Genomic DNA, 17,936 nt, shown 5'->3' on the forward strand with positions numbered 1-17,936 from the left:
TGGGTCCATTGTTTTTTAAATTAGAAGCAAAAGCAGTTTTGTTACTGATGATCAAATCTCATAAATCTATTTAAGCAGTTATCTTAATGTTAGCAAGTTAAGGGTTTGGTTGACTTGCTTGCATTGTTTGTATTAATGTTAGCTCAAGAGTTATTGGAAGTTAAGCAATGTATACAAGTTGAAGCTCTGCTTATCTATTAATAACAGATGCCAATCTTAAATACAATGCTTGAGCAAACATGTATACAAACAAAGCAAGCAAGCTAACCAAACCTTTAACTTGCTAGCATTAGGATAACAGCTTTAAGAAGAAACAAATCAAGATACAAAACAAAGATAGTGCATCTAGGCCAAAAGGAGTGAGACCAGAGCTGTAAGTCATTACACTCAACTCATACTTTTATAATGAGTACAAAATTTGAACTAGAAACAGCAAAGCAAGTTTTTCAATTGGTTTATTTCTGAGTCTGAGTATGAAAATTGTGCTAGAAATTTTTAATACAAAAAAATCCAGGTACATCTCCTATGCTATAATACATTTAACCAATATTTAGAAATAACCTTCACCATTAAAGTAATATGAAACCTCAAATTAAAAAAAAATGATGCATATGTTTTTTATAACAAAATGGATAGTTTTCATTATTAAACTTATGTACAGATACTTTTTTATGAAGAAAATTCTTTAATTTGTCCACATTTAGAAGTTTACTTTTTTTTAATTGCTTAAACTTGCTTCCATGAAGCAAATCGCCAACATATTTTCCGTATGCAAATGACCTTAGCGTAACCCTTCTCGTAAAAATCCAGTGATCACAATATGCATGCATCTGTCACTGAAATAAACTATTATCTGATTGTACATGTTATACATATGCTCAATATCCATGCTTCTTTGTTGATTGTTTACTATAAGCTATCAATCGGTAAACTTAACGGCTTCAAAACACAATAATTAATAAACTGCCATATTTAAGCATCATAACAGACAGAGAGAAAATAAAATTGACGAATATACGATATGTTTATATATACATGCATTGGTTCAAGAATTGGATATACATTTTTTGTCACCAATCACTTGTTTCATATGACTTTAAGTTCTGTATTATTGACATTATCAGACATAACACATCCTACAATTTTTCACATTTAAAGCCTGAATTTATAAGATTTTTTTCAATTTACAGTTTATAGAAGCAATAAGTCAATATATATAACTTTTTAATGAAAAGCAGGTCTGCTTCATAGCATCTTAACAATTTAGTCCTTGTTTCATATTATACTCATAGACATATTATGACATACAGATATCTTTTCCAAATTAAGTGAATAATAAATCTTCGTAAGAATTTGCTTCGCATGACATGGTTCAAATTGAAATGGATTTTTTTGTACATTAATAAGGCTTTTAGTAATCTCTCATTTGAGTTGTTTTGCATTGTGATTTTGTGGCCTTTTGTAGCTGACTATGCAGTTTGAGCATTGTTCATTGTTGAGGTTGTATGGTGACCTATATATAGCTGTTAATTTCTGTGTCATTTGGTCTCTTGTGTAGAGTTGTCTCATTGGAAATGGTACCACATCTTCTTCTTTTATATTTGTCAATGTTGGCTAGACTTTGTGATAAGCAATCATTGTTTAGACCTCCATTGTTTAATTAGAGCAGCTGATATATTCTTGTGTGATGTCTTCAATTTATGGATCTTCCCCCATCAAATTCTACATTTCTGACATTTCAAGGACTTAACACATCTTACAATTTGTAGTTCCCATATGGTAACATAAAAATTTCACATTAAACAGCATGTGTGAAGTAATAAAACTATCTTTTACAGTCAACAGGTGATACTATATCCTTTAAACATATAATGAACTTATCAATTATTGAAAATTACAGCTTGAAATCTAATTTTGAATTGTTTAAGTTTGTTTTAAACCAATTAAACATTCTATCAATTATTGCTTTAGTGAATTATTAATCCTGTGTCTTTCTGTGTGTGTTGTTTTAATATTTAGCCTATTAATTTGCTTGCCAGTATGAAATGATATTAAATTATCATCTTTTCCTATTCTGACAAACATGAAGAAGAAAAAAAAACATGTAACATTATGTAATTTGTTTAAGAAATGAAAGCTTAAAAAAATTATGACGTTGAAAGCAAGTAATTAATCACATATGCATGAAGCATGCAGGCACTTCTTGGTTAAAATTACTAGCTCCTCATTAATTTGCTTTTATCTACATAAAACTTATATAAGGCCAAGCAAAAAAGAATGTGTATTTACTGTCACATGCTGAAAAAAAAACCAGGGTAGGTAGATAGGGATTTTTTTTTTCTTTTTTCCTTTTTTTGAACATTGAGTCTTATATGGGAGTAACATTGTGACTTTAACAGTGCTTAATCAAAAATGGCAGAAAAAAAACACTTAAGGGTAGGGGATAAAAATTAATAAGGTAGGGGTAAACACACACTTTGTTTTTTGGTCGAGGAACAGCGATCAATTTTTATCTTTACAAATCTTCAATGAATTTATCTTTGATCTAAAGGTAAAGCAAGCTTTGAGCATATAACTTCAGTAGATTAGTGTGAACAAGATGAAAGCAGTATTATATCATAAATCAATTGTTCATCATGAGGGTGTAAGTTACATACAAATATAATATTGTGATTATTATACATTGCAGGATTAGTACCTCTGTACTGTTCTTATTTCTATTAAATTTCTTATATAAGATCTAAACTTTGTTAGATAAAAATCGACCTTCAATGCAAGTGCATGAGTACATGTATATATCTATAAGACTTCTATAAGACTTGGGATGATTTTGGAAAATTCAAATAGGAAATAAAATATTATTTTGCTGTGTTTTTGTAGGGTTCTTAAATATAGCAACTTAATTTTTAAACAGGTACATGACATTGCAGAGATTTTCAATGCCAATAATAGGTTCATAGATCTTATTATATTCATTTGTACAGTCGGTTTATATCTGACACAGCTCAAACTCAATGTCATTTATGTACTTTTTTCAGTTAAATAAAATTTGTAATTTTTTTTAAAAGTAAATCATTGCTCCCAAAACATGAATGTTATATATGTAAATATTAAAGTGTTCTGCTAATAATTATATTCTTAGGCAGCTTTTACTAATAATTAATTACATTTAATCATGATAATGGAATCTGGTTATTTGTCTTGCAACCTGTGAGTAAAAGATCTACATAGGTTCTAATTGTACATCAACTGTAAATACAATTGAAATAAACCTACCTCCTTTATAGGAGTGAGAACCACAATAACAAAGTAAACTTCTTCACTACTGATGCCAAGATTAGCTGGATATTTCAGTCGTGCTATTCCAATATGTCTAGTCTGTATGGATGGAATACTTGCCCTATGAAACAAGAGGTAATTTTTAATATAATGTACTATAAATCAGTATAAGAACTAGCCTGCCCCTATAGTACCAAAATATACTTTACAAGAATGTGTCCATAGTACACAGATGCCCTACATGCACTATAAATTTCTATTTGTATATATATATTCAGTGGACTATGAAATCGGGGATAAAACTCCAATTTGGCATTCTAATTACAGTGACTTGACTGTTAGTGTTGCTATCCACCAATTGCAACTCATTCAAAATTTTGACCAAATTGCAATTTGTTTTATCAAACTGGTCAGAATATTGAACAAATTGTTCAGACAAAATGTGAAAGTGCAAGGTGATAAAATTAAACATACTTACAATCCTATAAGACTTTAACTCCACTTGAATGATGTTGTGACAAAATTAGTCTATCAGTTTGTATAGGTATATTATAAAATTCAAAAGAATAATATTTTAGGTTATCTCCCCATGGAAACTTATCAATAGCATATTGTTATTTCACACATATTTTACTGAATATATGATGTTTTATTTAAAATGATATCTGGTTCTTATGAATATAGAATACTTTTAGAAAGAAAAAACTATATGAAAGCTTAGTTTGGACATTTTTATACCAAATCAAAATAACAAGTTCACCTTAATAAGCATGGTAGTGATTATAATATACCTATACAAACTGATATACTAAATTGGTCACAACATCATTAAAGTGGCCTTACAGTCTTGCAGGATTGTAAGTATGTTTTATATTTTCAACTTGCACTATCCCATTTTGTCTGAACAATTTGTTCAATATTCTGACCAGTTGATCAATTCGGATTAATAAAACAAATTGCAATTTGGTCAAAATTTTGAATGAGTTGCAAATGGTGGATAGCAACACTAACAGTCAAGTCACTGTAGAAAGATTATATCATAGTAAACATGTGTACTAAGTATTTAGTTGATTGGACTCTTAAATCTTTCATCAAAATGACCGTGACTAGAAACTTTAATCTGAAGCGGGACAGACTTACGGATGAACCTACGGATGGACGAACTGACACATAGACCAGAAAACATAATGCCCATAATTTTCAAAGGGACAGCTTTGAAAGCATTTTTTGCCAGATCAGTGTCAAGTGAATGGCCTGACCTTCTAGAATACATCTTATCCAAATTCTGGAACAATATTTTGAATTTGAGCCAATAACATAAAAGCAGATATATGTTCTGATTAGTGTAAATTCATGTACCATTCAATTATAACATTAAGAGTTCTTCATAATGTACTTGATACAATTCCAATAGTATAAACAACATTATATTTAATTTCTTGAGATGTATGCAAAATAATATTATTAAAATAAAGAGCTCACTGGTATGATCTCTAATGAGACAATTATCAACCATTAACAGAGGATGTGAAAAACTATAGGTTTTAAAAGGTTGCCTATATAAAGCTGCTGCTGTTTTCAAATGAACATTTCTTGTACTGGTAATACATGAACAATAAAGCAGCTTATTCTTATTCAAGAATAAAAAGAAATCTTAGGTACTGTAAATTAAGAAATTATTGCAATGTTTTTATTATTGTGAAAAGTGTGACAGGTTTATAATTGCAATAATTTAAACTCACATTTAGAAATTTTTTTCTATGTATTAAACAGGCTTTTTCTCAATATCCCTCCCCCCCCAAAAAAAAATTGCATTTTAGTCTACAATGACGAAATCACTATAAAAGATGCATGCAATAATTTCTGAATTTACAGTCTATATCTACGAAACATCAATCAAACCTTACAAAATAGAACCTCGGACATCTAGAAATCAACATACTAGTTTGAAATAGACCAAAAAACTTCTTAATTAGTTAAATGTACTTCTTACATGTACACCAATGAAGCAGCACCCTGACACTAAAAAACAACCAAACAGATCAAGTATTGTTTACATTAGTAGACAGGTGTCAAATCATTGTTACTCTTTCCTTTTTAATCTTTATGATATATATTATGCTTTTCTTTACACTTTCTCAACCATGTATACTTACATAGCACATATCCAGTTCTGATCGTAGTCAAATCCTCCTCCTACAGATATACTGGTACATTGTATACTTACATAGCACATATCCAGTTCTGATCGTAGTCAAACCCTCCTCCTACAGATATACTGGTACATTGTATACTTACATAGCACATATCCAGTTCTGATCGTAGTCAAACCCTCCTCCTACAGATATACTGGTACATTGTATACTTACATAGCATATATCCAGTTCTGATCGTAGTCAAACCCTTCTCCTACAGATATACTGGTACAATGTATACTTACATAGCACATATCCAGTTCTGATCGTAGTCAAACCCTCCTCCTACAGATATACTGGTACATTGTATACTTACATAGCATATATCCAGTTCTGATCGTAGTCAAACCCTCCTCCTACAGATATACTGGTACATTGTATACTTACATAGCATATATCCAGTTCTGATCGTAGTCAAACCCTCATCCTTCAGATATACTGGTACATTGTATACTTACATAGCACATATCCAGTTCTGATCGTAGTCAAACCCTTCTCCTACAGATATACTGGTACATTGTATACTTACATAGCACATATCCAGTTCTGATTGTAGTCAAACCCTCCTCCTACAGATATACTGGTACATTGTATACTTACATAGCACATATCCAGTTCTGATCGTAGTCAAACCCTTCTCCTACAGATATACTGGTACATTGTATACTTACATAGCACATATCCAGTTCTGATCGTAGTCAAACCCTCCTCCTACAGATATACTGGTACATTGTATACTTACATAGCACATATCCAGTTCTGATCGTAGTCAAACCCTCCTCCTACAGATATACTGGTACATTGTATACTTACATAGCACATATCCAGTTCTGATCGTAGTCAAACCCTCCTCCTACAGATATACTGGTACATTGTATACTTACATAGCACATATCCAGTTCTGATCGTAGTCAAACCCTTCTCCTACAGATATACTGGTACATTGTATACTTACATAGCACATATCCAGTTCTGATTGTAGTCAAACCCTCCTCCTACAGATATACTGGTACATTGTATACTTACATAGCACATATCCAGTTCTGATCGTAGTCAAACCCTCCTCCTACAGATATACTGACACAATTTTTACTTACATAGCACATATCCAGTTCTGATCGTAGTCAAACCCTCCTCCTACAGATATACTGGTACATTGTATACTTACATAGCACATATCCAGTTCTGATCGTAGTCAAACCTTCCTCCTACAGATATACTGGTACATTGTATACTTACATAGCACATATCCAGTTCTGATCGTAGTCAAACCCTCCTCCTACAGATATACTGGTACATTGTATACTTACATAGCACATATCCAGTTCTGATCGTAGTCAAACCCTTCTCCTACAGATATACTGGTACATTGTATACTTACATAGCACATATCCAGTTGTGATCATAGTCAAACCCTCCTCCTACAGATATACTGGTAAATTGTATACTTACATAGCACATATCCAGTTCTGATCGTAGTCAAACCCTCCTCCTACAGATATACTGACACAATTTTTACTTACATAGCACATATCCAGTTCTGATCGTAGTCAAACCCTCCTCCTACAGATATACTGGTACATTGTATACTTACATAGCACATATCCAGTTCTGATCGTAGTCAAACCTTCCTCCTACAGATATACTGGTACATTGTATACTTACATAGCACATATCCAATTCTGATCGTAGTCAAACCCTCCTCCTACAGATATACTGGTACATTGTAGTGTTCTGCTTAACATATGTACTATAAAGAAAAGTTCTCCATATTATACTTCAAAAACAATGCAACACATATTAAATCTTTTGTAGTGACACCTAAATAAAACTTGAACTATGAGTGAACTTACAAAAGGATACACCTCACTCTTAATAGAACTATGAGTGAACTTACAAAAGGATACACCTCACTCTTAATAGAACTATGAGTGAACTTACAAAAGGATACACCTCACTCTTAATAGAACTATGAGTGAACTTACAAAAGGATACACCTCACTCTTAATAGATAGAACTATAAGTGAACTTACAAAAGGATACACCTCACTCTTAATAGATAGAACTATGAGTGAACTTACAAAAGGATACACCTCACTCTTAATAGAACTATGAGTGAACTTACAAAAGGATACACCTCACTCTTAATAGAACTATGAGTGAACTTACAAAAGGATACACCTCAATCTTAATAGAAAAGTAAGAATGGTTTGAATGGTTGGCAACAGAAAATTACACAGACAGGTAAACAAATAAAAAATGTCATATACTTGTACAACATGAGTCTTTCAAAAATCTGACATTTCTGTTGTGAATTTAGAACATGGGACAATGGAACCAACAAAAGTTTAAATACTTTGACCAAGTGGATATGTGTGGAATAGTTTGCAAGAATGGAAGGGAAATCTTGGGAGAGGGAAACAAAGTGTTCAATATGTTGTGATTTAAAATATTTACCCTGGTCATGTGTGAAAAGTGCTGATCTAACTTGGTCCAAAGTTATTTTCTCTAACTTAGACTCATCAAAAACTGCTTTAGCCTCATTCATTTCTAATATTTTCTTGACAATATCATCAATGATTTCATCCACACCATTTTTATTTAGATCCAGTATTAATGCAAAGTTATCAAGAAATTTTTTGATATCCTTAGAGGCTCTGTATTCCATAGAGAAATCTTTTAGTGGCACTTTCTGAAAAAGAAAAAAAATCATTGTTGAATTGACATGGTAGTTCTGAGTTATATAGCACTGGAACAATGAAACTTAACTACTGATCAATGAACCATGGAAATAAGGTCAAGGTCAGGTGACTTCTGACAAATGTTCATATAATTCTTTTATGATGTGAATATCTTCAAATACATGAATGTGATTGGTGTTTAGAATCTTTTCTTTAGTTAAAGGGGCATTAATTATATACAAGATATTATGAGTGTTGGATGTCTTTGAAGGTCATCTCAATAGTTACCTAAATGTCGTCTAGACAAAAAGTACACATGAAATGCTGATACATATTATTGAGGCCATGCATTGTCATTAATCATTTCAGACTGATTATAATTTGAATTTACGTTTTAAAAGTATGTCATTGGTGGCCTTCGGCTGTTGTCTGTTCTATGGTCGGGTTGTTGTTGCTTTGACACATTCCTCATTTCCTTTCTCAATTTTATAAATCAAATATGTGATTTTGAGTCATATTGGTGATAATGATTTATAAAGCTAATTCTCTGTTAGCCCTTGGGATAGACCAGGTTGCAGAAACTACTTATAAAGCAAAGAAAAGACAATTTAAACACAAGTATTTGGGTGAGAAGTTGAAAGACTATTGCAATCACAAATGGTATCATGCACTGGGTTGAATATATATTAATATACTGTGGATTCACTCTTATTTGATACCAATTTTTGTGGGTTTCGTGGGTACAATTGTGAACCAAGAATTTTAAACACGTTCAATCAATAGCATATTCTCAATAGGTTTTGTATACAGAGATAAGACATTAAACAACGAAATCAAATATCAAGGAATATGCAAGTTTTCAACAATCCACGAAAATTGATACCCACGAAAACAAATGAATCCACAGTAAAATTTCCCTTTAAACACAGCATGTGTTCTATCTTTAAAAAACACATACTTACCTCATGCCTTGAATACATCAACGTGTGCCCATTTTCATCTGAAATATTCAGAATTTTATAACTTCAGTTTTAGAAATTGTTATCTGTGTTAAATAAATAGCAATATCTACATTTAAACATAATGTTAAACAAGATATAACAGAATCTGATATTGAAAACTAATACAATTTCTTATTTTAAAATGTAAGGATCTGAAAGAATGCACATTATTGATTCAATCTGTTATTGTTTATACGTTTACTTGATTTGTATCTCCATTGTCAATTTATTTTTTGATCATTTAAAAACTGTTGTTGCCTTTTTAATTTATTACAACTCATGTTCAACAAGAATAATTATGTCCATAGTACACAGATGCCCCACTCGCACTATTATTTTCCATGTTCAGTGGACTGTGATATTGGAGTCAAAATTTTTAATTTGGCATTTAAATTAGAAAGATCATATCATAGCTATATAGAGAACATGTGTACTAAGTTTCAAGTGATTGGACTGCAACTTCATCAAAAACTACCTTGACCAAAAACTATCACCAAAAACTAAAACCTGAACTTTGCACTATCATTTTCTATGTTCAGTGGACCGTGAAATTGGAGTCAAAACTTTAATTTGGCATTAGAATTATAAAGATCATATAATAGGGAACATGTGTACTAAGTTTCAAGTTTATGGACTTCCAACTTCATTAAAAACTACCTTGAGCAAAAACTCTAACCTGAAGAGGAACAAACAGAAGAACCAACTGACCAACGAATGAACTGACGGACTGACCAGAAAACATAATGGCCCTCTACTATCATAGGTGGGGCAAAAAAATAAACTCACCAATAAAAGGATCGTCAAATCTTACTCCACTTATAGTACTACGACTTTCATACATAGAATTTTTCTTGTTTGGAATAAGATGATTTGGTCTAACAGGGGCAACTTGAACTGATCCCTCACTCTTATGTCTTCTCCGCCCTCCACCTTCATCATCACTGGCTGAATCAAGGGGAGATAAATATCCTCCTTTTCTGTAATGGCCAACAGAATCGACAGAGTTGTCAGATGGCGAGAGATACAATCGGCCATTCTGTTTTAGGTCCAAAACTTTTGGATTTATTTTGCTGAAATAAAGATGTCCACTTTTCTCTATGCCGTTGTGTGTATTAGGTGGTGAGGATGCTGATGATTCTGAATGGATTTCTGGAGTTCTCTCACTTGTCGGGGTCACAATAAATACTTGTTCTAATTCTACTGTAGTTTCTTCTGGAGAAGAATCCATTGTCGACAAAATAATCTACAACCTATAAAATAACAAACAGTATAAATATCATTTTTAATTGTTTCTGACCCTTTTGGTATATAAATATGGGGATGACTGAAAATCAAAATGACATGTGACATCCAACAACAGCCTGTAATTCAGTGGTTGTCGTTTGTTGCTGTTACATATTTGATTTTTGTTGTACTTTAATTAGGCTGTTAGTATTCTTGTTTGAATTGTTTAACGTTTGTGATTATGGGGCCTTTTTTAGCTGACTAGGCAGTATGGCTTTGCTCATTGTTGAAGGCCGTACGGTGACCTATAGTTGTTAATATCTGTGTCATTTGGTCTCTTGTGGAGAGTTGATTCATTTGCAATCATACCCCATCTTCTTTTATATAAGTTTGAATAGGAAATGGGGAGTGTATCTGGTGTTTGAGTGAACAAAAATAAATGTCCCTCCTTCATCTCTAGAATTCCCCCAGTAAACCCATGGTGAACTAGAAAGGTCATGTCAAGGTAATATATAAAAGCAATCTGTTATATCATGTAATATGGCAAGAATGTATGAGGTTTTGGGATGGACTTATGAAATTTAATAATTTAACCTTCAAAGTCAAAGTCAAAGATTATTTTTATCATCACATCACCTTGAGGTATTTATATTTATGGATCACATATTAATATCGTGATTGTTTCAAAGAACAAAAAATTTATGTAAAAGACACTAAAACATAAAATAATCAACTAATTTGAACTCAAGTTCAAAGGTCAAGGTGAAATGACAATGACGGGTCTAGATAATTTCATAAGTGGGGGCCCACTGGCTGCCTTTTAAAGAGGGGGCCCGCTCCCGTCACACTTCAGTGATTCCCTATATAATCAACCAATTTTTTTTCTCAAAAGCTCCCCCCCCCCTAAATCTGCCTCTGAATGATACACCAAATGAAATAATTATAGTAAACATGGTAAAGTACAAAATTAAATGAAATGTAATTTTGTATAGGATTGTATTTGTTAAATTTGTTAATGAAATCTAATATCCACAAATATTCAATTATTCCTTAATCCTTAAAATTGATACCCACAAAAATAAATGAATCCATAGGCTGAGACACTAATGTCTCATGCTTTTATCCTTACATAGGACAGTAAATCTAAAAGATAATCTTCTGGAGCAAACGCAAACCCATTTGAAACTAAAATAATTGCAAATGAACCTCTCTTTCTTTGGTTACATCTTCTGACATCAGACTCGGACTTCTCTTGAACTGAATTTTAATGTGCGTATTATTATGTGTTTACTTTTCTACATTGGCTAGAGGTATAGGTGGAGGGTTGAGATTTCATAAACATGTTTAACCCCACCGCATTTTTGTGCCTGTCCCAAGTCAAGAGCTCTAGCCTTTGTTAGTTTTGTATTATTTTTAATTTTAGTTTCTAGTGTACAATTTGGAGTTTAGTATGGCGTTCATTATCACTGAACTTAAGTATATATATTTGTTTTGGGGCCAGCTGAAGGACGCTTCCGGGTGCGGGAATTTCTCGCTGCATTAAAGACCGGTTTGTGACCTTCTGCTGTTGTCTGTTGTATGGTCAGGTTGTTGTCTCTTTGACACATTCCCCATTTACATTCTCAATTTATTATTTACTCTCTAATACCTTTAAAAAGAAAAGTATATAAAAAAGCTAAACCCAACAAAAAATAATCTGATGAAAAATGTAGACAGGTCTCGAACTATTTGATAAATACTTATTTGAGCTTTCATTGCACTTCTTTTATAGTAATTATGTTCAGAAAAATATATGAAAGGTCAGACTGACAGTTGTCTGTACCAATCTATAATGAATGCCTTGAGGGAGACTTAATTAATGCATTGAGGGAGACTCAATTAATCAAAGAATGAACTTTTCCCAACTATGGAAAAACCTTCACATGATAAAGAACTATAAAAAAAAAAAAGAAAATAAAATTAAATCATTTCAAAGAAAAACTGATTGATGCCGAATATACCTGCATGTTGATTGATGCACAATAACCAGCATGTGTAAACAGGAAATTCTAAATGATGTGTTAAGAAATTGATATTCTTAATTCAAATCTGTTTCTGTAAAAATTAAGACTAAATTTAGATCAAATGCCTTAGGAAAAGTTAATCTTGGGAGATATATATGCTCTTTTCTTTGATAAAGAAGTAAAATAAAACTCGACTTACGTAATTAATGTATTTATTTTTGGGAGGCTATATAAACCTTCATCTTCAGTAATTTTTCTAACAGATGTGTAAAGCACTTTTGAATCACAGCATATCAGCTGATTTTTACGAATTGATTCTCAAATCAGATTGTAAAGAATTACAAGTTAGTGAAATCTTAACATCATCTCTATCATCATGATCATAGATAAAAAGTAAAATCTGAAAACAATTCAAAATTACCTTTGTTCATTCATCAGATAATGAAACAATTTTACAGAAGATATTTAAAATATTTAAATGCATATTAACCAAATATCTGTAGGTTATAATGTTGGAAGGCACAGAATAGACTGTTTATTATCCAGTGACAAATATTTCATGCATACCCGATGAAAAAATTTGGACAATCCTTTAAATTATTTATACTTCATAGTTTTGCCTTTGATTGTATTTCAAATGTTCTGTTAATTTTTGGTTTACATGATTTTTTGTTCATATTTCTGGTAATTGCTGGGTTCAAACTCATAACCTCTAGTGACACATTACTGTAAATTCAGAAATTATTGCAAGGTTTATATTATTGCGAAAAATGCAAGAGTTGTAAACGCAATGATTTAAACTCGCATTTTGAAATATTGTATATGAATTTAACAGGATTTTTCTCAAAAGCGTAAAAATTTAAATCGCATTTAAGTCTTAAATGATAAAATCGCAATAATAAATGTTTGCAATAATTTCAGAATTTACAGTAGTTGAATTGTGATTACAAATGTATATCAAAATTGAGATTGAAGATGGGGAATGTGTCAAAGAGACAACAACCTGACCAAAGAACAGACAAAAGCCCATGGCCACCAAAGGCTCTTAAACACAGTGAAAAATCCCCCATCCAGAGTAGGGCTTCAGCCTGCCCTTAAACAAAAATGTGTCCTCAGTTCAGTGAATAGGATTCAGGCCAAACTCTGAATCATAAAATGAACTAAACTTTAATGAACAGCTGTGCCATCAGTGCATGATTTTTTTGGCTCCTAATTCCTAAACTGTTGGGACCATAACGCCCAAAATCAATCCCAACCTTTCTTTAGTGGTATTGAACCTTCTGGTAAAAATTTAAAGAGATCCTTTCACTTTAACTAAAGTTATTGTCCGGACACTAAACGCGTCTTCATGGACGATGCAGATGATGACCTCATGATAACATTAAAAGACGCAAAAATTTTTTGACGGTTGTATAAAAAGCAGTTCATCATAGATAAAAGACATGTATATATATCAACAACCAAAATAATTATGTTTTCATATCTAGCCAATATCTGAAGTAGCCTTAGAGATATGATCAGTTTTAAATTATTATATAAACACATCATTGCTACCACTTAGAAGAGGATATTGCATCAGAGGTCAGAGAAATTAACTGTAGATACAAGATATCTGATAAATACAAGTAGCACATACATGTTTCCATGCAGTTCATTGACACTAGATATTTTGGTTTTTAAATTAGCAGCAGAGCATTTACCTTTGTCCTTGAGCTAACAAAGTCATTAAGACAAAATATAGTAATCCAATTTACCAAACTCTATACAAAATTCTTTTCTTGTAAGTATAATCTTTCAGTTCTTAATTGCATTGTTCAACATCCATATTCAAAAATAATTGAATTCTGATACAACTTAAAAGTGGACGTCTAAATAAATATTCACCCAGTTTTTTTAAAAAGACTTAAAGATTTGTTTTTGAATTTTATTTAGAAAGTCACTAACACCTACATGTTTTTATCATTGTTGAAGGTTGCATTGTCGGCTATAATTTCTAAACTATACTAGTAGATACTCTAGAGAGTAAATGTCTCATTGACAAGATGGAAGTTTTTAATGACCTTGACCTTGCACGGTCTGTATTGGCAACCATACTACATCTCCTCCTTTTTATACTAGCAGATCATACATCATCAACATCTGATACAATAGAAACATTGAGGAAGGAGCTGTCAATTTTAAAGCAAGTTTTGAAAGGGGCTCTCAGGCATACCACATTCCATGCATTCTATACATTCAGGTATCGCAGATCAAATTTATTAGTTCATACTGTGTTAATTTACATTTTTTGATTGAGTTAAGCCTTCCAATTGATATTTTATCGTGTGTTTTTCTATGTTGTGATGTTACTATTGTTTCAGAAAAAGGGAGAAGGTTTGGTACCATTAAAATGTTTAATCCCGCTGCAAATGTATGCAATGCTGTCCTAAGTCAGGAAGCTGATGTTAAGTAGTTGTCGTTTGTTTATGTAATTTATATGTGTTTCTCATTTCTTGTTTTTTATATAGATTAGACCGTTGGTTTTCCCATTTGAATAGTTTAACACTAGTAATTTTGGGGCCTTTAATAACTTATTGTTTGGTGTGAGCCAAGGCTCCGTGTTGAAGGCCGTACATTGACCTATAATGGTTTACTTTTATTAATTGTTATTTGGATGGTGAGTTGTCTCATTGGCACTCACACCACATCTTCCTATCTATTCTATGCCTTTTTTCCAATGTATTCCTGAGGGGGGATAGGAGGGGTCCTGATCCCGAAATCCCAGGCTTAAAAACACGAAATCCTGAGGTCCCGAATTTAAATAAAGTAAATCCCGACGTCCCGAAATCCAAAAAAAATAATTCCCGAATCCCGAAAGGGTCAATCCCGAAATCCAGAGCTTAAAAACACCTCATCCCAGAGTCCCGATAAAGGTCCTATCCCCCTCATCCCTCAAGGGCAAAAATAAAAATCATTAACATAAAACTTGACCACCATTTTCTTATCAGTAACAGCATATTATAATTTAAGATCAATGGTAAAACGGTCTATTAGGCTATTGCATGAACATTTCAGATGATATAGTATAGAAAAGACATAAAGTGTCATTTTTCTACCAATAAAGAACCATAAACCCTTAGGACAGCAAAAGTGAAAATTACCAATATCAAAATTGAACTCTACTGTCTAAAATTTTAAAAGCATTAATCGGTCAAGTTGTTTATAATATTATCACAAGGAAACAAAATAAAGTGCCATTTTCCACTAGGACCACAACTCATGAACAGTTAAAGTGATTGAAATTAAAATTAAACTCCATTTTGTCTTCTGTAAAGGCATATCATAAATTGAAAACCAGTGGTTATAAGAATTCATATGTTATCAGAATAGAAACAACATAAAATGCCATTTTCCAATACATGTATACCAAGGTCATTCAAGGACCATAATTCTGAATGGTAAAAGTAAATAGTTAAAAATGAAACATTCCTTATTTTCATTCTCAATTCCAATAAAAAAAAAAAGATTTTGTTCCATCTTTAATTTTCTGGTATATTGGCTGCGTGTTGAGTTGCATGAGCCCCTAAGATTTTTCCATTCATCCAACTTTTATTTCAATTGATGGCTCCCTTAACCCATTTTACGAAATCTCTATGCGTTTTTATAAATTATTACCTTCCTAACTGATGTAACCCTAAATTGTTTTCTTTGCCTAATGCATATATATAAATGTACATTGTACTTGCCTTAACTTAATGCTAAATCATCAAAAATCCACACAATTTGAAATTGAAAATAAAATCATTATAGAACAAAACGATAGAAAACTTCTATATCTCTTGATAAATCCTACCTCTTGCTATAAGTAATACCATACAGTTCATTAAAAGTTTGCATTAGTGCAAAATCAATCCAAAGCCAGCTAGAATAAAGAATTAAGTATAGACAAAAACATTGCAATGTTTTCATAACATTTAATCTATTTTTACCTTGATAAATTGATGAAACCACACCTTTATACCTTGATTTTTCTTATAATTTGTTATTATTAAGATTCTGTGCCAAGAAGACAATGTTTTATAGCTCTAAAACAAATTGTGAGACTATTAACTCGTTGTAATTTACATGATTTAGTGAAATATAAAGCAAATTCTATGTAACATGGGAAGTCATAATTTGCACATAAAGATTTTTTCTAGCTCAGAGAGATGCTAAGATAATGATCTAAAAGCAATATCCTGCTACTTATTTCCATATTATTGAATGTGATGGCACATTACCTGTTAGGAATCTAATACTGTTTTGTAGTCAATTAATGACTAATTTAATGTTATCAAATGATTTCTTAATACTGTTTCAGACCCCATTATGTTTCTGAGTGTCCTTAGATTAATGTCTTGATCAATAACTTTATATAAGGGTCTGATTTCCCCAATGCCCCATTAACTGATAATCTAAGATTTTAATAGGGCAAAGTTCAAAATAAACATGTCTTAGCCCTTGACTTACAGTTGACCATATTTAATGTATAAATTAATTCTTTTTGGTAATAAAAAAACTGCCAAATTATAGGCCTAGTTGAAAATAAAACAAGCAACTCCACAACAACATCAGATATATTCAACTCATAGAAAATATATTATGTGATCTAGTACTAAAGGCTTTACAGCAGAATTCGCGAAAAGTGGTGGTCCTCAGGTTTTTACCACCAAAATTTTGCATAGGACTGACACAATTTTAGTATTTTTCAATAGAATCAATATTAATTGTTAGGACCAGCAGATTTTCTTAAAGGACCACCAGGGAAAAATAGATTTCGCGAACTCTGTTTACAGGTTTGAAGAAGGTCTGCAAGGGGTTCCATATAAGAGATTTGTTTTTTCTATGAGTCAGAGACCCCCTGTTATTAAAATCTGCCTCTGAAAGCCCATATGTTGATAATCCTATGGCTGTCTTTTGAGATTTCAGTCATTTACCGATTTGAATTCTTATTAAAGTATAAGTTACTGACTGCATCTCCATTTGTTCTATTCAAAACAGTATCCATGACTTAAAAAAAGCTTAGGAATCTATAAATGCAAAAAAAAACTTTTAATATAAATTTATGTCTAATATAAAACAGTAAATGATGTTTTAATAAAATGCTTCGCTGAGTGCAGCCTGATACGACCGCAGAGGTCGAATACTGAACAGTTGGGGCAAATTTGGACACAATATTCAAGCTTGTTACTGTCAGAATTTGGATTGTGATCATATTTTATTACATAATATAGGTTTCTGACACAAAATAAATGTGGTCAAAGATCTTACAAATCTATTGCGTAATACTGTGCAATTGAAATCAAAATCTAAAAGATTCTGAAAAAAAATTATGAAACCCAAGAAACTCAATCCCAGCCTTCCCTATGTTATATGGAACCTTGTGGTACAATGTCAGAGAGAACCATACACTAACATACAAGTTATTGTCTGGAAACTAGAAAAATGCTTATTTTTGGCCCCTAATTCCTAAACTATTGGCCCCATAAACCCCTATAATATATCCCAACCTTCTACTTATGGTATGAAACATTG

The 17,936-nt window shown here is 31.9% G+C and overlaps 1 protein-coding gene across 1 annotated transcript in view; it reads right to left on the reverse strand.

Moving 5' to 3' along the window:
• Positions 1 to 17,936, reverse strand: part of LOC143042066 (solute carrier family 4 member 11-like) — a 62,844-nt gene that overhangs the window by 18,347 nt on the left and 26,561 nt on the right. Inside the window, exons 4-8 of the mRNA XM_076214308.1 lie at positions 9,943 to 10,406; positions 9,118 to 9,155; positions 7,932 to 8,166; positions 7,140 to 7,224; positions 3,277 to 3,400 (exon numbers count right to left, since the gene is read on the reverse strand). Of these exons, the coding sequence (XP_076070423.1) occupies positions 3,277 to 3,400; positions 7,140 to 7,224; positions 7,932 to 8,166; positions 9,118 to 9,155; positions 9,943 to 10,384 (924 nt within the window). The 5' untranslated portion in view covers positions 10,385 to 10,406. The remainder of the gene's footprint in view (positions 1 to 3,276; positions 3,401 to 7,139; positions 7,225 to 7,931; positions 8,167 to 9,117; positions 9,156 to 9,942; positions 10,407 to 17,936) is intronic.

This window comes from Mytilus galloprovincialis, chromosome 8 (assembly GCF_965363235.1).
Source record: "Mytilus galloprovincialis chromosome 8, xbMytGall1.hap1.1, whole genome shotgun sequence".
NCBI lineage: Eukaryota > Metazoa > Mollusca > Bivalvia > Mytilida > Mytilidae > Mytilus > Mytilus galloprovincialis.